This window comes from Capricornis sumatraensis, chromosome 17, assembly GCF_032405125.1.
Source record: "Capricornis sumatraensis isolate serow.1 chromosome 17, serow.2, whole genome shotgun sequence".
Taxonomy (NCBI): Eukaryota; Metazoa; Chordata; class Mammalia; order Artiodactyla; family Bovidae; genus Capricornis; species Capricornis sumatraensis.
In genome coordinates this window covers 41,878,488-41,904,318 of record NC_091085.1, presented here as the reverse complement: position 1 = coordinate 41,904,318, position 25,831 = coordinate 41,878,488, and the positions used below count along the sequence as shown (strand labels likewise).

Genomic DNA, 25,831 nt, shown 5'->3' with positions numbered 1-25,831 from the left:
CAGTGACAAACAACTTGGGGCCTTAACAGACTTCTTGATTTGGGGCTATGGGGTCCTGTCACATCCTTCTCACATCGAACTTTCTCTGGTATCTTTTTAAAAACTGACATAGTTACATAAAGTGAAATGCATAAATCCTAAGCGACCATTTGAGTTTTGACCTATGCATTCACTTGTGTAGTTCACATTCCAGTCAGGATTACAGAAGATTTCTATCACCACAAGAAGTTCCCAAGTCCTCCTTCCCAATCAAGGGAAAAAGCTGAAGCTCTGAAAGCTTAGGAAAAAAAAGTTCAGAAAAAAAGTTCTGAAAAAGCTGAAGCCACTTGTTTACTATTTTTTATCTTCACATTCTGACTTGGACAATCTGTCCACTCCCACTGCTTCAGCTAACTATACAAGGATGCTTGCCCAGTCCTGATCTCACTGAACGCTGGATTTTGCTGCTCTCCAGCTGCTCTCATTTTCTGAAGGCTGCTGCTTCAAACTTCTTCATACCCGTATTCAAAACTGACTCATAGCCATCCTCAAGTAGTTTTTATTTACTGGTATACTTCTGGCTCCAATGCTTAAAGTCTAAGAATCAATTTTTAAAATCTTTTTTTCCCTCTTTTTTCGCTAACAAACTTTAATGAGTTTTCCTCCTGCCCCTCATTCCTTAGCTCAAATATATCCTTCAAAGTGAGCTCACATACACCTCTTTTGACAATAAGCTTTCCCTAAATGCTTTCCAAATGTGAACTTAACTCCTCTAATAGATTTACTAGAACTTACTACACAATGCCTAATGACATCTTTTGTCATTTATTTTTCTAATCCTAATATTCTGTGGACAGAGGAGCCTGGTGGGCTACAGCCCATAGGGCTGCAAAGAGCTGGAAACGACTGAGCACGCACACACACAATATTTTGTGCATCTGCAATCCTCCAGGTTAACATATTATGCTTGGGCTCAATTCACATTTATTAAATGACTAACTTGTGTAAAGTCACACAGCTAATGAGTAGCACAGCAAGGATCAGAATCAGCGTTATTTCCCCACTTATGCAGATATTCGTGACACTTAACACCACAATACGTCTTCACCTAAATTTAGTTGTCTATAACAGGAACAGTAAAAGAATAAACCTCATGTGCAAAAAACTACTGCTTATACATTATATACAATCAGTTTTATTTATTTCAGTTTCTTTTTACATCATTCAGTTTTGTTTGACTCAATAACAAAAAAAAAACAGCAATGGTTCTTATAGTGCAGCAAGAACAAATTCTAGAGCCAGGAGAAGTTAATCTGTGTTAGTACCATCATCTTTGAAATGCAGATAATAATAGTACCTACCTCACAGGTTATAAGGACTAAATGAGTTAATTATTTTGAAGTCCTTAAAACAGTATCCAGCACTTATTGGGTGTACTAGGATTTTATTAAAAAGTATGTAAGACTTCAGAGTTTATAAATTAGTCTCGTAATTTATCTTTGATGACCGTACCTATCCAGTAATTAGAGCTGGCATTATTCGTATAAGCAGCCTAAGGGGCAGATATTTTCAGTGATGATTATCCTAACGCCTGGTTAAGCATGTGGCAGAACATGGGACTTGAAACCTGGTCAAAGAGAAAGCCACTCAGTCGTGTCTGACTCTTTGCAACCCCATGGGCTATACAGTCCATGGAATTCTCCAGGCCCAGAATACTGAAGTGGGTAGCCATTCCCTTCTCCAGGGGATCTTCCCAACCCAGGGATCAAACCCAGGTCTCCCAAGTTGCAGGTGGGTTCTTTACCAGCTGAGCCACCAGGGAAGACCGAAACCTGGATGTGACACACCAAATCCAACCCACTTTCTGCTTTGCCTTCCTGATTGAGGTAGAGCTTTAATCACTAACAAATTCAAGTGTGTACAATAAACACCTGTGTCGACCCACACATATTACACAGATTTGATTCTCCTACGGTCAACCCTATTGGCAGTTAACAACTGTTCCCGAGTAGGAGAGAAAATAAGGTGAAGGGGTAAACAGTTTCGAAATGAAGATAGTAAGATTAAAACAACTAGCTCAATTACATTTCCATAGATGCTCACTCGCCATATGGATTCATATTGCTCCAGGATAAAGATCTGAAGTTTCCTTTTTAATGAGAGAAGAGGAATTTTCATGCCTTGCTTTCAATTTGATCCTAAGGACTCTTGGGCAGCTTGAAAAACCGGCTGCTCCACCAAATTAAGGGCTCTCAAGTGAAGGCTCCTTTATTCTGTTATCTTTCCTATCAGTGGACTCAAGGTTCCAAAGTGCTGAGTTTTCCTACCGAGGACTGAAACCACTCCATCAATATCCGCGGCTATTCACAAAAGGCAACCAGCTTTTTGTGAAATAGACGCAAACTAGTTCACAGGCTCCGCAGCTCCTGACCCAACCTGTGTAAAATACGACCACTCAGACCTCTCCAGCCTATTCACTGGCCACCATCTGTACTAGGAAGCGACAGTTTGTCCTAGGCAAAGTGCCGGGCAGAGCCAATTGTCGGTAAAGGTCAGTAAATAATAATAATATTAACTAACATTTACTAAGCGCTAAGTATGTGGCGGAAACTGCGAGGCACTTGATACGCGTTATCCATTTCATCCCTCAGCAATTCCACGAGTTCCTATTACCTGGTTTTACGGATGAGAAAATGGTGGTTTACACAACTTGGCTCGAGGTTACACACTAGAAAGAAGACCCGAAACAACGGCTGCAGATGCCAGAGTCTGAGCTGGCTACCGTTTCACCCAATCGCCTCAGAGACCTCCCCGCCAAGGGCACAAGAACGAAAGGCAGAAAACAGGTGCGGGTCAGGCATGCCCTCTCCTTCCCTCGGCCGCGACTCGGGGGTGGGGACCGCGGTTACTTCACGAGAAAGACTCAACAGCCCGGAGAGCCTCGGACCAGGCCGCACTTGCCCTGCAAGGCCCTCTGGAAGGCGACCGGGTCCAGGCGGTCCAGAGCGTCCAGCCTCCCCAGGCGCACGGAGACGCCTCCGAATCTGTCCAGCTCTCCCCGCAGCTCCTCAGCTCCGAAACGGGAGTCCCGAGCGCAACCTGAACCGCCCGCGGACCAGCGGGGCCCTGCACCGAGCACTGCGCGGCGGGCCAGAGCAAGGACCACACGCCGGTAGCTCCCCCTCAGCAGTGGCGGCATTTTGGCGCCGACCCTTGTTCCTCACGCTGACGCTCCAAATCACTCAACCCGCGTGACCTGGAAAAGAGGGAGATACCGTAAGTTTTAGAAGAGTGCCGCCCAGAGTTACCTCTTTGCAGAGGAGACGGCGAAGTCCAGTCGAACGGTTCCTCTCAAGAATCTGCCCAGATTCAGGAAAGCGGGAGAAACTTTCCCACTACTGCCCTCCCACCCCAACGTACCCCAGCACCTCCCATCCCCAGTTTAATTCAACAGATTTGTTCAGGATTAGGGAAGGCGGCGGATATACGGAAAAGTCCTGTTGTTAAGGAATTTACAATCTAAAAGAACGTTCCGTTCACCTAATCTGTTTTCCTTGGCCATTCAGGAACTCTTCAAAGACCGCGGATTCTGAAAAAGCTCGGTTCTCCTGCTCTTACTGCGCTGCACTCAGGGGATTACGGCTCGGGACGGAGCCTTGCCGGCTTCTGCCCCGGAAGTTTTTCTCTCAGAGAAGCGCGCACGTTGAGCCGGCTTTATCGCTGCTTCTCTCAGGCTGCGTACGGATCATGTCGTCCAAGAAGAACAGAAAACGGCTAAACCAAAGCGCCGAGAAAGGTTCTTCCTCGGCATCCGCTGCTTCCTTTTCTGCAGGGGCCACAGCTTCTGCCGTGGCGGCCGGGACTCTGGTGGTGATCAACTTCTTAGAAAAGGGTAAAGAGTTCTGAGTGGGAGAACCGAGGCCGAGGGGGCGCCGTCTGAGAGGACCGAAAACCTAGCGATTCTGCCTTGAGGTGTAGATGTTTTTAAAAATTGAGCGAGGCAGAAGTGTGAGAGCGCAGAGAAGTCTGTAAAATACCCGAAGTCGCCCCTGCACTGGAGAAGTTAGGCAGAAATGACTTATCAGTGCCTAAGTCAAGTTTTTTGTAAATTGCCTTGAATTTCTAGTAAGTTGTGTTTGAAGCAGCTTTGCGTTAAGATTAACGGCATCTCTAACTGCAAAATCGTTCGTATCTAGCGAGGATAGTATACGAAAACTCTGAAATCCATTTCTGTAACAGTGTGGATTCGTCTTTTGTAAGAGACGTTAATGTGCCTTTAAAACCGAAAGGTGGCTTTTTTCTTACCACACAGGTTCTGGTATTTAACAAATAGCTGTTAATTGCGCCGCGGGTGTTAGCAGTAGGTTGAGTATTTCAGGTATATATCTCATTCACTCTTCTCAAAGCTTTGGGAGATGAGTACTATATTATTACGCTCATTTTACAGAGAAAAATTAACGCGATTCGCCCCCAGGTTAGGCAGGTACTAACTAAATGGCAGAGACTTTTTTGAGTCCATATGTATTTGACTCTAAAGCCATTGAGCTACATCCCAACAACCTTGACTTGGAAGAACGGATTTAGTTGTTATAGCTTTAAGCAGGCTTGACCTCGTGGCAAAAAATTTATGTCTGTGGCAGACCCTAAAGACAGTCTTTCAGTTGACATAGTGTTTTCAGTCTCTCTTGGGATCAGAGGACAACTTGCTCTGTCCTGCATATCAGTCCCTTTTTCGACTGGATTTTTCCCATTGGCATTTAAACCTGCTGATAAAGCTCCACACCCTCCATTCCCAGACTTCTTAAATGGAGCCATCTCTGCCTCCTCAGCTCTCGTTTATTCCTTAGGCCATTCCTGTTTGACATCCATCCCAGTATTCCATGGAAACTGCCCGCTCCCTGATCTCTGATTATCCCCAGGTTGGTAAATCCAGTGGATGGTTTTCATTGCTTATTTACCTGAGCAGCTTTTGGTATTGCCAGCCGTTTCTGTTTTCTTGAAATACTTTATTTTTCTGACTTAAATGTCATCAAACTCTCCTAGTTTTTCTCCCTCTTTTGGTTGGCACTTCATCAGTTTCCTTTGCAGGTTGCCTTCTTCCGCCTAATGTAGAAGTTCCTTTATTCTTAGCCCTAAACTCTCTTTCTCTGTATAAAAATTTTTTTTTCTTTGGCAAGTTCATCCAGTGCCCAGAGTTTTCCATTTACACTCTTATTATTTTTAGATTTATATTTGTAATTTGTTTCTGAGTCATGATTCAATGGTCTTCTAGACCAGTGCTTCTCACACTCTGTAGGGAAAGTTTAAAAATTCCCAACATGTCACAGATCAGCACTTTTGTAAAATATGATAAAAGTAAATTACTGGAAAAATAAATTAAAAAATAAAATTTTATTAGATTCAACAGATGTAAAATTACTCTGTTAAATTACAATAAAAACTACTTAATGCGTATCCTTATTTTCTGAGGTAAGTACCTCTCATGGATAAAGAGTTTGTGGACCACGATTTTTTTTTAACTGAAATATAGTTGATTAACAATATTAGTTTCAGATGTAAGTCATAATCACTTTTAAATACATTGGGAAATGATCAACGTGATGAAGTCTAGTAACCATCTGTCACTATCCAAAGTTATTACAGTATTATTGACAATATTCCTTATGCTGTGTGTTAATTCTCTGTAACTTATTTATTCAGTACTTTATAACTGGAAATTTGTACTTCTTATTCCTCTTTTGCTCAGCCACCCCCACCTTTCTCCCATTTCAGAAACACATTTCTGTATCTGTGAATCGGTTGCTGTTTATATTTTTGTTTTTTAGTATCCACATGTAAGTGAAATCATATGATACTGGTCTCTGACTTATTTCATTTGGCATAATATCCTCTAGATCCATTCATGTTGTTGCAAATGGCAAGATTTCATTCTTTTAAATTGCTGAGTAATATTTCAATATATATGTATAAATGTTCTTTCTATATTTTGGATATTAATTCCATATCTAGTTGTCATTTGCAGATATCTTCTTTCATTCAATAGGCAGTCTTTTTGTTTTGTTTGATGGTTTCCTTCATTGTGCAAAAGCTTTTTAGTTAGATATAATTTCATTTATTTTTGCTTTTGTTGCCTTTGTCTCAGGAGACAGATCCAAAAAATATTGCTAAGACTAACATCAAGTAATTTACTGCATTTGTTTTTTCCTAGGAGTTTTATAGTTTTGGGTCTTACATGTAAGCCTTTAATCCATCTTGAATTTATTTTTGTAAGAAAGTGATTTAGTTCATTTCTTTTGCGTGTAGCTGTCCAGTTTTCCCAACACCAATGACTGAAGAGTTTGTCTTTTCCACATTATATATTCTTGCCTCCTTTGTCATTGATTACTTATCTATATATGTGTGGGTTCATTTCTGGGCTTTATATTCTTTTCCACTGATCTATGTATCCATTTTTGTACCACTACCATACTGTTTTGATTACTATAATTTGAAATCAGAGAGTGTTCAACCTCCAGCTTTGTTCTTTCTCAAGATTGCATTGACTATTCTAGTTCCATTCGAATACGAGCACAGTGTATCTTTCTGTTTATTTGTGTCTTCAGTTTCTTTCATCAGAATCTTAAAGTTTTCAGAGTAAGAAGTCTCACCTCCCTGGTTAAATTTATTCCTAGGTATTTTTTATATTTGATGCACTGATAAATGGGATTCCTTTTTTTTTTTTTTAATTCATGGTCTTCACTTTGAATATAGCACTGTGCTGTACCTCTTCTTTTGAATTTTTCAAAGATACTTCAGGACTGACCTTGTGAACTGGTACTTCCTCCAACAAAACAAATGAGCTCTATTCAGTCTTTCTCACTGTAAAATTCAGAAATCTCAGATTCACCCTTGACACCTCCCTCTTAAATCTCACATTATCCAGTCCACCATCAAGTCCAGTTTACTAGCTAAAATTTTTCCCATGTTACACTTCTGCATTCCTTTCCCACTGCTTCAACGTTAATCTCAGACACCATCCTCTCTCACCTGGGCTACTACACTGATTGCTCCTTTCCAATTCCTTTTCCACTCTGCAAGACAGAATGATCTTTTAAAATAAAAATCCTGTCATGATTCTGCTTTTCTCTATTAACTGGCCTCCAATTACTGTCAGATTGAAGACCAGGAACTTGATACAGCCCACTGCCCTAGGTGGTCTTGACCTTACTTATGTGGCTCTCTTTTTTCTCCCACCTCTCTGCCTACACTTTTCCCCTCAAATGTGCAGTGCTCTCTTCTGTCAAGGATCTCTGTACATGCTGTTCTCTTTATTCAGAATTGTCTCTTTTTCTCTCTCTTCATTGAATTAATTTTACTCTTCCTTCACACAAATGTAAACATTATTCCTTGAAAAAAAAAATTCTTTGATTCTTCTAAGTTAGGTCTGACCCCACATTATATGCTCTCTTAGCATTCTTAGTTGTTATTTCATTGCATTAATCTTAGTTTATAATTATACAGTTATTTAGTGATTGTTTAATAGTTTGGATTCTATTAAGTTACATGTTCCATGACAAAGATTGTGTCTGCTTTTGTCCACCTTATATCCCCAGTGCCTAGTTTACTATTTGCCTTAAGAGTGGGCCTGTGCTGTTTGCTGAATGAGCAAATGAAGGGTAGATGGTTGTTTGAAATTACCTTTATTATCTCACTAGTTAATCTGCCCCATAAGGTGCTCAATAAATTAGTCGGGAGGTGGATGTGTGGATGTAGAGATAGAAAGAATTGGAGGAATGAGAACTAGTGAAGGGAATTGTGCAGTTAACAGTATGTAAGCAGAGAAAACGATGGAAATGTATTAGGAAATAAGGCCAGTGGATGGGAATTTGAATCCATTGGTGGTGGGGAAAAATGGAGGTATTTAAGTGTGTGATTTATCAAATATGGGTTCAGGGTAGGATGGAGCGAAGAGAGAAAGAAAACTTAAAATCTTGTCAGGAATTGAGTACCTCTGCAAGGTAATTATCAAGAGGGAAGGGTAATTCATAGAGGTTTCCTTCGTAAGGAAGAGAGAATTGGCAGAAACTGAACATTACGAGGTTATCAAACAGGACGCTTTGCTGTTAATGATGTGTAAACTGTGTAAGAGACCTGGTGCTCATAGGAAAAGTTGAATTTATTTTCAGTCTCTCATTATAAAAAACGGTTATTTTATGGTCACTCCTGTTAATCTTAGCCCTGGGAGATGCTTTGTTTTTCTGTATTTGTTCATCTAATGACAGAGGGAAAACAAAAGTTTTAGGAAGTTACTTTGCAGTGGCAAAAAATGATGTAAATCAAACCTCATGGTGTTGCTTTTGTTGACTTCAGTTCAGTTCAGTCACTCAGTCATGTCCGACTCTTTTCGACCCCATGAATCGCAGCACACCAGCCCTCCCTGTCCATCACCATCTCCTGGAGTTTACTCAGACTCAGGTCCATCGAGTCTGTGATGCCATCCAGCCATCTCATCCTCTGTCGTCCCCTTCTCCTCCTGCCTCCAATCTCTCCCAGCATCAGAGTCTTTTCCAATGAGTCAACTCTTCACATGAGGTGGCCAAAGTACTGGAGCTTCAGCTTTAGCATCATTCCTTCCAAAGAAATCCCAGGGCTGATCTCCTTCAGAATGGACTGGTTGGATCTCCTTGCAGTCCAAGGGACTCTCAAGAGTCTTCTCCAACACCACAGTTCAAAAGAGTCAATTCTTTGGCACTCAGCCTTCTTCACAGTCCAACTCTCACATCCATACATGACCACAGGAAAAACCATAGCCTTGACTAGGCGGACCTTAGTCAGCAAAGTAATGTCTCTGCTTTTGAATATACTATCTAGGTTGGTCGTAACTTTTCTTCCAAGGAGTAAGCGTCTTTTGATTTCATGGCTGCGGTCACCATCTGCAGTGATTTTGGAGCCGAAAAAAATAAAGTCTGACACTGTTTCCACTGTTTCCCCATCTATTTCCCATGAAGTGATGGGACCAGATGCCATGATCTTCGTTTTCTGAATGTTGAGCTTTAAGCCCACTTTTTCACTCTCCTCTTTCACTTTCATCAAGAGGCTTTTTAGTTCCTCTTCACTTTCTGCCATAAGGGTGGTGTCATCTGCATATCTGAGGTGACTGATATTTCTCCCGGCAATCTTGATTCCAGCTTGTGTTTCTTCCAGTCCAGCATTTCTCATGATGTACTCTGCATAGAAGTTAAATAAGCAGGGTGATAATATACAGCCTTGACGTACTCCTTTTCCTATTTGGAACCAGTCTGTTGTTCCATGTCCAGTTCTATACTGTTGCTTCCTGACCTGCATACAGATTTTTCAAGAGGCAGGTTAGGTGGTCTGGTATTCCCATCTCTTCCAGAATTTTCCACAGTTTATTGTGATCCACACAGTCAAAGGCTTTGGCATAGTCAATAAAGCAGAAATAGATGTTTTTCTGGAACTCTCTAGGTTTTTCCATGACCCAGCGGATGTTGGCAATTTGATCTCTGGTTCCTCTGCCTTTTCTAAAACCAGCTTGAACATCAGGGATTTCACGGTTCACGTACTGCTGAAGTCTGGCTTGGAGAATTTTGAGCATTACTTTACTAGCATCTGAGATGAGTGCAACTGTGCGGTAGTTTGAGCATTCTTTGGCATTGCCTTTCTTTGGAATTGGGATGAAAACTGACCTTTTCCAGTCCTGTGGCTACTGCTGAATTTTCCAAACTTAGTTTCTTTTTAATTACAACAGATCTGTTTTCTGATTATGGAAGAACACGAATACTAGTCAGAGCTCTCTTATTATATGTGACTATAATAAGTTTTATAATAAAGTTTGTGACAGGCATCATAAGTGCTAGCATGGATTTTGTGCTGAAAAGAAAAATACTGTATACTTACTACTGCATCCATTCTTATCACGGATATTTATTATGCAGACGAACTCTATATTTGATGAACTTCTAGGCAGTGCAGCTTACAAAGATGAGTATGACCCAGTTCCTGTCCCCAAAGCAGTATATAGTTTAAAGGAAAGTTGAATTGTAAAATAAATGAATATTATGATGATAAGTGCTAGTATCAGACAATATAAGATTCTGGGAGATGAGAGGAGGGGCAGCTAACCAGATGTGCAGCCTGAGGGAGTGGGTAGGCAGAGCTAGAGATGTTAGGACATCATTTTCAGAAGTTTTGTAACTGGACTGAATTGCAGGCCCTTCTCTGGCCAAAAGTTGAAAGCACTAATGGTCATTTGAGCCAGTGTGTCTTCACCTAAGGAACAAGACCTGTGTTATGGTTATCCATGTGTTCTTGGGAATAGAAAGGAAAATGTGTGATTCCTGTCCTGTGGGTCAGAAGTGGAAACATAACTTAATCCTCTAGAGCCAGATTATGTGCCATTTCCCCAGTTCAGACCTTTCAGTACTAGTAGCCAAGTCAATGTAAGAATTTGTAATAGGAGATGTTCAGAATGCAACTATGAAAAGCCCTATTCCAAGTATGTTCAGTTAGTAATGAAATTAGAGATTAAAAAAATAATAATGAAAACTAATAGCTACCCATAAAATATCCTTTTTTTTTTTTTATTTTTTTTTAAGATTTTTTTTTTCTTTTTTTTTTTTTTTATTAAATTTTAAAATCTTTAATTCTTACATGTGTTCCCAAACATGAAACCCCCTCCCACCTCCCTCCCCATAACATCTCTGTGGGTGATCCCCATGCACCATGCACTATCCTTTTTTAGTTAGCATTCATATTGTCAGTGGAATCTCACAAAGTCTTGGTTTTGTATCTGCTAAAATAAAGAGGGTTTGAAAAATAGTTTCTCCAGGGTATGGTAAGTGCATTCATGTGGTAATGTAGATTAAGGATTTTTATTTAGTCCCAAAGAAATCTTGCTTTAACTTCAGTTACAGAATACTGTGAAAATAATTTTCTTCTTCTTGGTAGATGACAAAGTTCCTAAAGCATTCCAGAATTCTCTTGTTCAACTTGGACTCAATACCATGAAGTCTGCAAATATTTGTATTGGTCGACCAGTGTTGCTTACCAGTTTGGATGGAAAGCAGGAGGTAAGAGTCCTTTTCATTTCCTTTAGAAATATTTGAGATGTTTTTGATTTTCAACACAAGCACTGATGATTGAAAAGCTATATTTTACAAGACCCTCACATCTGTATAAACTTCTCCTTCCTATAATACCCTGGGAGTTGTAGCTCTTAAGTGTCATGATGTGGAGAAGCCTTTCCCCCAGCAGTAGTGACTCACTAACAGCCCTATATTTTTCTGTCTGTGAGTTGTATTTCCTCACAGAAATGTTATTTTGGGTCATTTGTTTTGTATATACATATTTGATTACCCTCTGTTTGTCCTTGCAGCCACTCATCATACCCAAGACTCTTCAGTCCAGGATCTTTCTTGAATCATTTTTGGCAGCTTGGCTTTCTTCTTCTGCCTCTGCCATGTCTTCTGCTGCTGCTTCATCAGTCAGTGTTCTCTCGACTGGTGGGGTCCTCTGGGAGTATTTTGTCATCTCATATCTGCGGATGGCATATCCCATTCCTTTTGTTGTCCTGGGCTTATACTGTAAAAAATCCTTCACTGTGTTTTGTGGAAGAGAAGACTATAAATGCATAAGCTCAGCCCACTAATCTGGAGCTAGAAACCTTCTCCCTTAGAACATAAGTCTGATGAGATCCAGGTTCCCATGGAGCTCTTGTGCTGGTCCTCCCTGTTTCCTAGATGTAGTTTATGCTCCAGACTGAATTACCTTACAGTTAGCTTGCCTTCAGTATTTTTTCTTATCTTCCTCTTATCACCTGTTAACGTCTTATCTCTTTTCCTAAAAACCAACTCTCAGTTCTTCCACCATTTACCCTGTGGGATTACCCCTAATCTTCACCAAAAAAAGATGTAATATTTATCAGTTCAGTTCAGTCGTACAGTCGTCTGACTCTCTGTGACCCAGTGGACTGCAGGATGCAAGGCCTCCCTGTCCTCACCAACTCCCAGAGCTTGCTGAAACTCAATAGTTTTTTTGTAGTTTGTATCTCATAGTATCTCCTTTGAGGCAAAGACTGTGTTTTGCAGAGCCATATACTTGACTGTGCTTAGTTTTCTTTCTTATAAATTAATGATATTCTACAAATACATATTTTCTATTTTTTTGTTTCCTCTGTTCTGGGCAGGTCTATACAGCCTGGCCTGTGGCAGGATTTCCTGGAGGAAAGGTTGGCCTGAGTGAAGTGGCACAGAAGAATGTGGGTGTGAGGGTTGGTGATGCCATCCATGTCCAGCCTGTTTTGGGTGCTGTGCTGCAGGCTGAGGAACTGGACGTGGCTCTCAGGTTTGGCTCTTGTTGTTGGTGATTGTCTGGATTAGTGCTGCCCAGTAATACAATGAGTCAAATGTGAACCACATGTGTTATTTTGCATTTTCTAGTAGCCACATTTAAAAAGTGAAGAGAAAGAGAAAGTAATTGTATATTTTATTTAATCAACATATAAAATTTTATTTGAACTTATAAGTACAAAAAGTTATTAACAAGATTTCTCATTCTGCTTTTCAAACTGAGCCTTCAAAATCCACTGTTATGTTACCTTTGTAGCACATCTCAGTTTGAGCTAGCCACATTATTAGCACTTGCTAGCCACAAGTGTTGAGTGGCTAGTGACCTACTGTATCAGACAGCACAGACTAGATGGGTGTTATGTCATTTATGGACTATAGGCTTTCTAATGTCCTGTGATTATAGTATGCTCTGACATTTTAGGTAAGAGGAATTACTATTGATGGATATTTAATGGTGATTTTCTCTCATGGTTTGTGGTGTAATCAGGGCTTCCTGTTTTACAGTTGTAAAGACAGTAGTAGATTACTGTGAGTAGGCAAGAAACAAGTTTTAATTAAGACTGCTCAAGCAAAGTATGTGAATGTTTTCTTCACTTTTGCTACTTTTGTAGATTCCAAGCTTAAGCTTTAGCTTATTTTCCTTTTTATAAACAGGAAACTATCTTCAGTGCATTTTATAACAGTTTAGTGAGCAACAAAGTAAAAGGCAGAAAGGAAGCAAGAACACAACATATGTTGAGCACCAACCATGTGCTAGGACACAAGTGCATACACTTTTCCCATTTTTCTTCCCTCATTTAATCCTCTATCCTGCAAGGTGTCCATGTTTATCCATTTTTACAGGTGAGAGAATGGGCTCAGTGAGAAGTAACTTGCTGATTATTTTATGGTAATTTTTTAATTAACTCAGGTTAAATAGGATTAATCTTTCAGTTCAGTTCAGTTGCTCAGTCGTGTCCGACTCTTTGTGACCCCATGAATCGCAGCACGCCAGCCCTCCCTGTCCATCACCAACTCCTGCAGTTCTCTCAGACTCCCTTCCATCAAGTCCGTGATGCCATCCAGCCATCTCATCCTCTGTCGTCCCCTTCTCCTCCTGCCTCCAATCTCTCCCAGCATCAGAGTCTTTTCCAGTGAGTCAACTCTTCACATGAGGTGGCCAAAGTACTGGAGCTTCAGCTTTAGCATCATTCCTTCCAAAGAAATCCCAGGGCTGATCTCCTTCAGAATGGACTGGTTGGATCTCCTTGCAGTCCAAGGGACTCTCAAGAGTCTTCTCCAACACCACAGTTCAAAAGAGTCAATTCTTTGGCACTCAGCCTTCTTCACAGTCCAACTCTCACATCCATACATGACTACTGGAAAAACCATAGCCTTGACTAGATGGACCTTAGTCGGCAAAGTAATGTCTCTGCTTTTGAATATACTATCTAGGTTGGTCATAACTTTTCTTCCAAGGAGTAAGCGTCTTGATTTCATGGCTGCAGTCACCATCTGCAGTGATTTTGGAGCCCCAAAAAATAAAGTCTGATACTGTTTCCACTGTTTCCCCAGTGATGGGACCAGATGCCATGATCTTCATTTTCTGAATGTTGAGCTTTAAGCCAACTTTTTCACTCTCCTCTTTCACTTTCATCAAGAGGCTTTTTAGTTCCTCTTCACTTTCTGCCATAAGGGTGGTGTCATCTGCATATCTGAGGTGACTGATATTTCTCCCAGGAATCTTGATTCCAGCTTGTGCTTCTTCCAGCCCAGCGTTTCTCATGATGTACTCTGCATAGAAGTTAAATAAGCAGGGTGACAATATACAGCCTTGACGGACTCCTTTTCCTATTTGGAACCAGTCTGTTGTTCCATGTCCAGTTCTATACTGTTGCTTCCTGACCTACATTTAGGTTTCTTAAGAGGCAGATCAGGTGGTCTGGTCTTCCCATCTCTTTCAGAATTTTCCACAGTTTATTGTGATCCATGCAGTCCGAGGCTTTGGCATAGTCAATAAAGCAGAAATAGATGTTTTTCTGGAACTCTCTAGGTTTTTCCATGACCCAGCGGATGTTGGCAATTTGATCTCTGGTTCCTCTGCCTTTCCTAAAACCAGCTTGAACATCTGGAAGTTCACGTATAGCTGAAGCCTGGCTTGGAGTATTTTGAGCATTACTTTACTAGCGTAAAGTAATCTTTAGACTGTTCTAAAATAGTCCTTTAGGCAGTTATCAGTTGACTGTATATACAGTTACTAACAAGTGTGACCTCTTGAGGGCGCAGGAGTCTTAGGTGATAACGAGTACCTATTATAGAGGGACTTTTTATGTATTAAATACATGAAGCTTTTTTTTTTTTTTTAAGAATCTTGTTTTAAATGTGGCAGCAGAACTTAAACAAGAAACTTAATTTTCAATAAGAAAAATCAGTAATTTTAGTCTGCTGCTTAAATTCTTCAGGTGTTATCTGAAAAATTTTATTACTAATGTTAGAGCTCCTTCTAGTGGAAATGATTTTATCTGCACACATTCTTTTTTTTTTAAAACAAAACTGTTTACTTTTATGTATTTTACATATTTACAAATATTTTCTATTCAAAGTTTAATAAGTAACAGTCTACATAGTTTCAGAGTTCTATAAACAAGTAAATTTAAGTATTTAAGGAAATGCATAAAGTTTCCTCTTTATACACACATTTGATTCATGAAATTTCCTCCTTTTTTATTTCAATAAATAAAATAATCAAATCATCATTTGCAGTAGTTAGGTTACATGAAGTTGCCACATGTGTGTGTGTTTATTTAACATGTAAATATATGAAAATATATATCTTAAATAGATTATAATTTATAACTTATAACTCCCTGAACAACCCATTCTGGTAGATTGTATTTTCTTTACTTTAGAAAAGATAAGTGGCTAAGAAGTATTAACTGACTTGCCTGAGGTCACCCCATTCAGAGGTGCCAGAGTTAGGATTCAAACCCATCTCTACCTGGTCCTGGAGCTGCAGCTTTTTGCTCTATATTGTACTGCTCCCTTCCCTCCCCAACTTCTGTCTTCTGGTCACCTGTGAATGAGAGTTGAAATAGAGGCTTTTTTTAACCTCAGCTGGGATAGTGTTGGGTAACTCACATTTTTGCCTGTTCTGTTCTCTTTCACAGATGTCTGGGAAAGCCCTGCTAGTATTGATTTGGGGGTTACAAACATATTTTAGCAAGTAGATGAATTTGTATATGGAATCCTGAAATAAGTTTGTATCAGTTTTCTTCCTGATAATGTGATTGAGAGCATGGCTTAGATTTGAACCACATGGGCCTGCTAATACACCTTTTCCTGAGCTAAACCATTCTCCCTCTGTGATCTCTGTCAGAATTCAACAGCCATAGCCTGCTTCTCCTGATACTGACTGCTTACACATGGAGGAGGAAAAATGCATGTTCTGAGAACTCTCCAAGGATGTGTTTCGTTACAAGTATAATGATTTTTAGCCATACTTCTGTAGTCAAACAAGCAATCTTCCTGGAAAACACAGTAATTGGTCAGAAGAAGGCGTTTTCATTTTTTTTAGGCATGCCCTTTCTCTTGAATAAACTTCCATTGTACCATTACCTTGCTTTTTTCGTACCTCTTCAGATAATGTACTCTGTAGGATTTAAATTTCCTTAAAGGTAATTTATAAATGATTCATAGAGAATAAAGTAAGCTATTAATAAAAGCCTTTATCCAAGCTGGGCAAGTTCAGAAAGGAAATGATTAATTGAGGCCAGTGGTTTTTTAAAAATGTTTTTGGCTATGATATACAATAAAAAACACATTTTTTGTTTTAATTTATTGTACATATACTACATCCAGAGATGTAGTGCATAAATGTATACCACGTTTGTACATGTATGGGTGTGCTCAGTTGCTTGTACATGTATGCACCTGAGTATAAGGGGGTTGTGTGTGTGTGTATGAGTGATATGTAAGATAGTAAAAAAAAAACATTGATTTAGGCTTCTAGGAAACGAAATTACAAATGATTTCATGGCTGTAAGACATATCTGAAAAGTATAAATCGTTTAAAATAGTATAAACTTTTTCTAGGTTGTAAACTAATGATTTTCTTGATTAGGTCTGTGTTATCACAGTGTACATGTCATTTTATATTACATTTTAGTTTCTGGTGTACTTAATGCTGATTTTTATTTCTCCCACCCTTCACAGTGACAAAAATGCAGATATTAATGAAGAACAACTGGCTGGTTGTATTTTGAGAAAACTAGGTGAGATTTTTAACTATTTTTAATAGTTTCTAAATTTTGAAAAGCAAGGCAGCAGCAAATAAACTAATGTGTCTTCTAGGTCTTGTGTGCATAATACTTTTCTTTGAAATAGCGTAGAGAATATTCTTTCCAATGAATTGATATCCCTTTAAGATAGGAATGTAGTTTCTCTCTCCTTCCCCCCACCCACCCCCCCCAGCATTAACTTCAGCTGCTGTGTAATTGACTGATAGTTGAGCTATGGAGAGAACATATGACTTAACCTGTGGACAGTTGGTGGTAGAACTGACACTTTTAACCCTTGAGCTCTGTTCTTTTCAGTGAGGAATGTTGGAGTGTTAGTTTAGGTGTGCCATTTTAGGTTGGTTCATTGTTGAACATGGAATGCCTGGCCATATGGGAATATAGTTGATAGAATCATACATGTATTGAGTATAGAGGATTTCAGAGAATCATCTTTTCCTTCTGTCTGCAAATAGTGCTGTATCTTAGGGGACGAATTTTAGGTCCTGTTTTTCATCTTTGGTTTAGTCTTTTCAGGCATAATTATGTTAATAGATTAAATTGCTATTCACTCTTTAAATGAATGAAATTGTGCTGACATATATATTTAATAAATTGTTTTCCAGATGGCAAGGTTGTTTTACCAGGCAACTTTCTGTACTGTACATTCTATGGACGACCGTGCAAGCTGCAAGTGTTGAGAGTGAAGGGGGCAGATGGCACAATGTTGAGAAGGGCTCAGAATGACTCTGACAGTGCTGCCTGGGGAATGGCCTCTGAGCTGTCCAGCAGAGATCCCAGCACCCTGGATATATCCTTACAACTAAGCCAGTTAGATCTGGAAGTGCCCCGATGGCCGGCATCAAGTAGTACTCCTTACAAACCAGTAGATGACAGAATGATGAATAAAGCTGGTGGCATTTCGTCAGATGGTACACAGAGCCCTGGGAGTGGCAGTGGACGTGGACTAGAGGAAGTCACAGGGCTTGCATGTAGTTTTGAGTCTTCCAGGGAAGGAAGATTGCTAAAGTCACCCAGCGTGGGAGCACAGAGCAACACCGATACCTTTTATTTTATTTCTTCAAAAACAAGAGTCAGTTTTATAAAGAACCGTACAAATTCAAAAGATCAAGCCAACCAATTAAAAGTGACTTATGACATGATAGGTGGCTTAAATAGTCAGCTGAAAGAAATTAGAGAAATTATTGAATTACCTCTCAAACAGCCTGAGCTTTTCAAGAGTTATGGTAAGATTTTTTTCAGTGTATTATACCCAGAAATGTTAAACTAGAAAGCAGTTGGCTCATTGCACTTACCTAATAATTGTTCACATTCTCTTCCTGTTTTTCTTTCCTGAGTGGGACGTGTGGTATGAGTTGCGAGTTGCTTTGGGAAATGCCTTTTAATTGAGCCTTTTGCTATGTTCCGGATCTAATACCTAATGCCTCTGATGTGGAGCTGATGTAATAATCATAGAAATAAAGTGCACGATAAATGTAAAACACTTGAATCATCCCTAAACCATCCCAATCTTCCCCCCTACCTCTGCACCCCTGGTCAGTGGAGAAATTATTTTCCACAAAACTAGTCCCTGGTTCCCAAAAGTTTGGGGACTGCTGCTTTAGGGTATAATGTGAGTCAGTCATAGTCTTGTCTGTTTTAACTGCATACTACCACAGTTGTTTGTATTGGATCTGGAATAAGTACCATGCTAGATTAACTGTAATGACTAAAGGAATAAACCAAACATTAAATAGTTTGGGTTTCTTTGTTAGGCAGTGTAGCTGAATGCTGATCTCTTTGTATTGAAACAAGTGCAGGGAGTGACTTGACTTTTAGAAAACTCAGGGCTTCTGAAAGATTACTGCCCAGATCCTCTGCACATATGTGGTGCATACCATGTCTTACTCCGTTTTTTTGCTTTTTCCTTTTTCATGAATCTTTATATGTATCAAGTGAACCCTTGAATTGACATTTTGCTTGTAATGCTTATATTCTCTGAGATGACTAGTTGGATGAAAACTGGGATTGGTGGCTTCTTTTGGATGTCTTTGTTTGGGTTTTGTTTTCTGGTCATTGGACAATGCTGTGTGGATTGGGGCATGACAATAGTGTGGGTATCCAACCAGTTTTTTACTAACCACTCTGGCCTGGTTGGGTCTACACAGAGAGAAAAAGTCGGAGATGAGTGTTTAGGCTAGTTGGCATGTCGAGGGTGGGGTGGGGGGAAGTTCTGACTCTTACTTTAGTTTTGATGCACATAAATTCATTTTATAACACGTGTTTGAAGTCATGTGACAGTGCTTACCATTAACCTACTAATGCTGAATCCAGTGTTCTCTACTTCTTCTAGGAATTCCTCCCCCTAGAGGAGTGTTACTCTATGGCCCTCCGGGTACGGGAAAGACAATGATTGCCAGGGCTGTTGCTAATGAAGTTGGTGCCTATGTTTCTGTAATTAATGGCCCTGAAATTATAAGCAAGTAGGTGCATAATTTAATAGAATAAACAATATTATTAGATATACTTCTTAAATGTAGTTTAAAAAAAATGGCTACATAATATTCTCTCTGGATGTTTTACACACTGAAATGTTAAATTTGCTTTTAATGTGTATAAAATTTAAGTTTAGAAAATATTTTTTGAAAGTAGTTTTAAGTATTCTGAAAATATTTGAAGTCAGATGAACTTTTATAGGCAGAGCTTTAAAAATGATAAGAGTTGGTCCTTAAACGTAATATATTTCTTACAGATTCTACGGGGAGACGGAAGCAAGATTACGTCAGATATTTGCTGAAGCCACTCTGCGGTATTCTTTATTTTCGGATATTTGGAATTTTTTGGATATAGTCAAGGCTATATTAATGAAAGTAGAGATAGTAGCACTTTATATGAAACAAGAAAGAACAGAACAAAAATAGTTATAGCACTGGAATTAGATTATAAATTTAATGAGGTTCTAATCCAGTTTTATCTAATTTTATTTTAGAAACAATCTTTAGAAATATGGTTTTAGATAAATAAGTTACTAAATTACATAATATAATAGCAAAAGGTACAAACTTTCAGTTATAAATCATAGAGATCTAATCTATAGCATGGTGACTATAGTTATATAAACTAAAGAATATATATAAACTATATAAAGAAAATTTAAACAAATAATGAATAATAAAGAATGTTTCTTACTTTCTATCCCTTGAACTTTAAACCACAAGGAATAGCTTCACTGGCCTCAGTTTCTGAATTGATCAAGAGATAGCAATTTCGGGGGCCTTAGTGGGCAAGCTCTGTCTGAGCATTTGCTCTCATCTCATGAGCTATACAAGTTCTCAGTATTCTGCTTTTTATTGAGGGCAGATCTACTAGCATGTGATATTTGTGACTTAATAATTGAGGCAAGAATTAATCTAAGATTTTTCAGCTTCATATTCTGTTGCTTTTGTCTTTGATACTAATTCTAAATTTGATGCATTGTGTTTCAATCAAAAAAACATCAATTTTTTAATTGAAATGCAACATATCAAATTTAAAAGCTAAATGTGTGCTAGAGAATTCATTTTGCTTGTTTATTTTTAGGCACCCATCAATTATTTTCATTGATGAGCTGGATGCACTTTGCCCTAAAAGAGAAGGAGCTCAGAATGAAGTGGAAAAAAGAGTTGTAGCTTCACTCTTAACACTGATGGATGGTATTGGTTCAGTAAGTGTAGCACCAGTATTGATTTCTTTAGTAGGGGAGATTTTCTTAATAATATGTAGTAGCAAATACTATCAAGTATGTCTGAGTTTTTTGGGATCTCTAGGGCTGCAGTCCATGGGGTCACTAAGAGTTAGACATGACTTGCAACTTAACTTTCACTTTTCACTCATGCATTGGAGGAGGAAATGGCAACCCACTCCAGTGTTCTTGCCTGGAGAATCCCAGGGACAGGGGAGCCTGGTGGGCTGCCGTCTATGGGGTCGCACAGCGTCGGACACGACTGACGCGACTTAGCAGCAGCAGCAGGAGCAGCAGGGTAAAGGAAAAAATATTAGCTCTAAGAATTGGAGGACCAACACCCATAAAATAATTTTCTCCAGTAATTTCTTAGTAATAGCAAGGACAGTATAACCTGGCAAGTGTTTTTCTAGCATATAAAATTATTTACATTGATAAATCTCTTTTTTTAATAAATGGTATTAACCTAAAAACCTGAAGTAAAAATCAGTGAGGAAAATTTAGCAGTTAAACTTAAGGGGAATTTACTAAGAAATTTCATGAGTAAATCTCATATAACTCTTGTAAAAATTAGTTTGGTGGGAGAGCTTTAAGTTTTGCAAGTGAAAGGACAAAGTGAGAATCATGGGAAATGTACATTTAAAAAAAGTTTACTCATGTTGCCAAATTCTTTGTATATAGTGCATGCAATCTTATATTAATAAGAACTATGTGCTGATTATGAAAGGAAGACCAGTAGAACTAATAGGGAAGAGGAATGAAGAAAAATTCAGACTCCTGGCAGGCATTTATCAGAAGAATACACTTCTTACACAAGACTGTAAAGAACTCAGTTTTTAGAATTTTAATAATTGTTAGAGCCTAAAGAAATTTTAGAAATCATGGAGTCCCATGTCCTTCTTTTGCACATTAAAAAACTAGAGAGTTGGAGCCTTTTGGTTTTACTACCTATTGGTAGAAACTGAACATATGAAAATAACAAACTTTTGGTTATTATTTCTGTTATTTGCTTACCTGTGCTACAATTTTAAGAGTAACCTAAGAGAAGGGTTGTTGCCTACGGCGCTCTGGATGACCGCCTGGTTCTCAGTCTTAGGGAAGTAACCTGGGTGTGATTATAATGTCCCAGGTTTGGACCTCAGCTTACAGAGCGTGGGAGGCTTCCCCAGTGGCTCAGTAGGTAATGAGTCTGCCTGCAATGCAAGAGACACAGAAGAAAAATCCTGTGGACAGAGGAGCCTGGCAGGCTGCAGTCCATGAGGTCACAAAGAGACACAGCTGAGCACACAGCACACATACACTACAGAGCTGGAGGAGTCAGTGTTGTTAGTTTATTGGAGAGTTTATTAGTGGGGCTCTGAGGACAGGCCCATAATAACAGTACTCTCAAGAGACTGATACATACAGTGGGACACCAGTTTGTCCATTTATAAGAAGTACAGTTGTTAAGCTGACCAAATGCCTTGTTTATAAACAACTCTTTTCATTCTTAAAAATACATGTGGAGAGCTATATTATAATTAGTAGTTTTTTGGTGAGTAGAAATCTGATAGAAGGCTCTGTGTTGGAGGATCTTAATTACTATGTCATTGCTATTTCTTTCTCTGCCACTGGGATAGGCTGCTGTGAACTGATGTTCTTGCCTTTGGGCAGGACTGGGAGCAAGCATGTGACACTAATGTTTTGGCCTGGAAATGTTTAAGGGCCTGTGTTTTTTGTCTTCTAAAGTCATAATTCATAGATTCATTGTAGTCCATGCATTTTCTGTTGGCACATCCAGTTTAATTGATTAGGTTTAAGTTTTCTTACTTCAAATTACATTTCAGTTAAACTTGTCTCTGTGAGATTGCACTTAGGTCATCTGAATAGAATGTTGGATAATTTCTACGGATGGCTTATTGTGATCATATTGTTCCAAGTTTTATCCTCAGGGTAAAAATCCATATGTATTCAAGGGTATCTGATACTTGGGTGTTGGTTATATTGTGTGTGTTTCAGGAATTTGAAGATTTATCAAAACAAAAAAGAAATAGTCCATATGTAGGAAGATTTCTTAGACAACTGTGTAATAGAGCCTTGTTCTGTTTGAAGCACATGTAGATCATAATTTTAATGACTGTGAGTCATAATCTTAATTTCAAGTGGGCGAAAAAAACAACTTAAAACAGTTAAACTAAAACTATATGGTACAGGGTATAAATGTTATATAGATTGTTAGTCATGAGACTTGTGTAGTTAAGATGCCAGAAGTGAGAGAGACGTCACTTACAATAGATGGAGAATTAAGTATTGGAAACTTTCTAAGTGAAGGGGTATTTAGAGTGAGCTTTGGGAAATGTGGGATGAATGATGAAATTTGAGAAAAAAGGGATAGGACTTAGCAATGTGAACAGTTAGATCTATCCTTGTCTGTATAACAAGTGCATTTTTTTTTTTAATTTCGGAAGAATATGTAATATATTTTTATTTTATTTTGTTAGGAAGGAAGTGAAGGACAGGTGTTGGTCCTTGGGGCCACAAATCGCCCTCATGCTTTAGATGCTGCACTCCGAAGACCTGGACGATTTGATAAAGAGATTGAGATTGGAGTTCCAAATGCTCAAGACAGGCTGGATATCCTCCAGAAACTGCTTCGAAGGGTACCCCATTTACTCACAGAAGCTGAACTGCTACAGCTGGCAAATAGTGCTCATGGATATGTTGGAGCAGACTTGAAAGCCTTGTGTAATGAAGCAGGTGAGAGTGATTGCTATAGTGAGTCTGTACTGATGGATTTAATAACTCTGGTTTATTTACAAGCTGATAATTTATATCTCATTACTTTCCTATTGGAAACAGCTAATTTTTTTCTAATCATAAAAATATATATGTTTTTAAAAACTCAGGTAATTCAGAAAACTGTAAAAAGAAAAAAATCACTCTTAATCCTTCGTCCTAAAAATAACCAGTGTTACAGTGTGTATCTTTCTTCCTAAGTACACAGATACACACAGACACGCACACACGTAACTAGATGCATTAGTGGCAGTATTGATGGTGAAAGTGTTTATTGATATTGTCCTATTAGAAAATAGAAGTGCTTGCTGGAGAATGAAAATTTTTGTTACAGGGCAGCTTTGTATTTGTTGAAGTGCTAAAAAAGTACTTAGTGAGACCTAAGAATTCTATGCCTCAAAATGTGACAGTGATGTTTCAGTTTGAAAATGTATAAAGGCTGTTATTAATCGGTTGACTCTGACTTTAACCACGGCATAACTGTAGTTGCTTTGGAAGCTCTTAAGACCTGTTTTTTCAGGGTAATTTTAGCCATGGAAAATGTAATCAGATCAGAGCAGTTTTTATAGCCTATTAAAGTATTTGATGGGCTTCCCTGGCGGCTCAGACGGTAAAGCGTCTGCCTGCAATGCGGGAGACCAGGTTTCGATTCCTGGGTCAGGAAGATCCCTTGGAGAAGGAAATGGCAATCCACTCCAGCACTCTTGCCTGGAAAATCCTATGGACGGAGGAGCCTGATAGGCTACAGTCCATGGGGTCGCAAAGATCAGGCAGGTAAGACTTTATTGAAAATGTCGAATAATCTTTTGTTGTTGTTGTTCTGAGAGTATTTATTTCTAGAAAAGGCATCTTTCCTAGAAAAGATATCTTTCTTCTAAGACTGGGTGTATACTTTATAGCATTTTTAGTTTGCCAGGAATCTTAGGTTCCTTAAATTTATTTTTTCCTCTAGTATGGACGTATGTTTCTAAGTCCTTTTATATTTTGGAGGAATCTTTTTTCATTTGTGGCATTCTGTTCCAGTTTGTGACCTATCCAGTATTTTCATAAGGTGCTTTAAATAAAGTTTAACCCTTGTAGGTCATGAAAGAAATTGAATTCTTAAATTGGGAATTTAGTTTCTTGGGGTTTTTTTTTTTTTTTTTTTTTTTACAGTTTTGGTATAGAAATATGGTAACTTTTATTTGCAAAGCTTTGGTTCATAGTTAATCAAATTTACTAGGTTCTGGACTCTTTTATTAGTCATTTGATCTTTCTAATCTGACATGGGGTGTAGGGAAACAGTTTTGAGAAGGAAGAACAAAATATATTTGGAAGAAAGAGATAATTTGGATATCTTATTTTTTGTATAAAAAATAAGTTTTAATTCATTCTATTTGGTCATTTTCACAATTTCCATTTTAGAGGACACACAACTAGGGAGGACTGTAGGTTACGCAGACGACAAGGCAAATATGAACATTCTTCTGGTACTTTATGGTCTAGGACAGAGTCTCTTTCTGCCTAGTTTCTTGTTCTTCATAACATTGATGAGTTTGATCATGAAAATGAATTTCCCTGCTGATCAAGAAACAGAAATATCAGTGGTTTACTTTGCTTCCTTCATTCCATTAGGTGACAATGAAGAGTCTGGATTACTCTTTAAGCATTACTTTGTACTTGCTTATCTAGGCAAGGATTCATTCCTCAGCATCCTTTTTCAACTTTCTAATAGATTTCATGCTTTCTAGAAGGTTCTGGGATTCATGCTGTCTAGAAACATACAATCTAATGAAGGAAAAAGATCTGTAAAGAACTGTACAGTGGGATAGAGCTTCCCTGATGGCTCAGTGTTAAAGAATCCTCCTGCTAATGCTAGAGACGTGAGTTGAATCCCTGGGTCTAGTAGATAACCCTGGAGAAGGAAATGGCAACCCACTCTACTATTCTTGCCATGGACAGAGGAGCCTGGTGGGTTGCAGTCCAGGGCGTTGCAGAGTCAGATACGACTTAGTGACTAAACAACAACAATACAGTGAGATACATACTCAAAACTAGGGAAAAGTGATATTGTAACTCACATACCAGATATAAATAGGATCATCTACTTTCTAGTCACATACTAGATATAAATAGAACCCCACCCCCCCACCCCACCCAAGAACTTTAGGAAGATGGCAGGAAAACTTAATTTCTACTGCTGTGTTACATTTAATTGAAAAAGTTGTGAAAGGGTCAGAAGGTAGGGTAGAGAGAGAACGCTTATTTGAAGATATGTACACATGAAAAGGATGTATAGTACATGGCATATACAAGCAGTAAATAAATATTAACTGCTGTTAATATGACTTAATGATTTCAAATCATCAGGTATTTAAACTTCTGTTTCCCCTAATCTAGCAGTGGATCAGATTTTGAGAAGCTAATTTTAAAAATGATTTAGTCTCAGAGCTGAAGTGTCCAGTAGGGAAAATAATGTGATTTTCTGTATACTGTCTTAAATACTAGCCTGTGTTGTACTACATAGTGTTGTTCTCTAATTTTATGTAGAGAATAAAGCTTAAGAACAGTGTCCTAGAAGTTTTTGCAAGGGATATTCCTAAAGAGGTGGCAGGGTGGGGAGTTATAGTAGAAAATGGATTTTTAGTAGAAAATACCTTTACGATCAGACTTGTGGTCTTGGGCAAGTTCTTTACCTTATCTGAACCTTAGTTTTTTCCATTTGTAAATTAACAGAGTTATGGTAGATGATATCTGCTGCTGCTAAGTCACTTCAG

The 25,831-nt window shown here is 38.7% G+C and overlaps 2 protein-coding genes across 3 annotated transcripts in view; one reads left to right on the top strand and one right to left on the bottom strand.

Annotated features, from left to right (window-relative positions):
• Positions 1-2,660, bottom strand: part of NUDT6 (nudix hydrolase 6) — a 57,466-nt gene extending 54,806 nt beyond the window's left edge. The window contains exon 1 of the mRNA XM_068989495.1: positions 2,653-2,660. The gene's annotated coding sequence lies outside the window, so the exon portion shown is untranslated. The remainder of the gene's footprint in view (positions 1-2,652) is intronic.
• Positions 2,661-3,726: 1,066 nt separating this feature from the next.
• The window catches only part of AFG2A (AFG2 AAA ATPase homolog A), a 350,747-nt gene continuing 328,642 nt past the window's right edge, over positions 3,727-25,831 (top strand). Inside the window, exons 1-10 of one of the 2 annotated variants that reach the window (XM_068990112.1) lie at positions 3,727-3,871; positions 4,341-4,343; positions 10,927-11,048; positions 12,164-12,321; positions 16,518-16,576; positions 17,206-17,826; positions 18,933-19,062; positions 19,332-19,388; positions 20,159-20,282; positions 22,781-23,036. In XM_068990112.1, the coding sequence (XP_068846213.1) occupies positions 3,727-3,871; positions 4,341-4,343; positions 10,927-11,048; positions 12,164-12,321; positions 16,518-16,576; positions 17,206-17,826; positions 18,933-19,062; positions 19,332-19,388; positions 20,159-20,282; positions 22,781-23,036 (1,675 nt within the window). The remainder of the gene's footprint in view (positions 3,872-4,340; positions 4,344-10,926; positions 11,049-12,163; positions 12,322-16,517; positions 16,577-17,205; positions 17,827-18,932; positions 19,063-19,331; positions 19,389-20,158; positions 20,283-22,780; positions 23,037-25,831) is intronic. The other variant, XM_068990111.1, reaches the window with a different exon arrangement.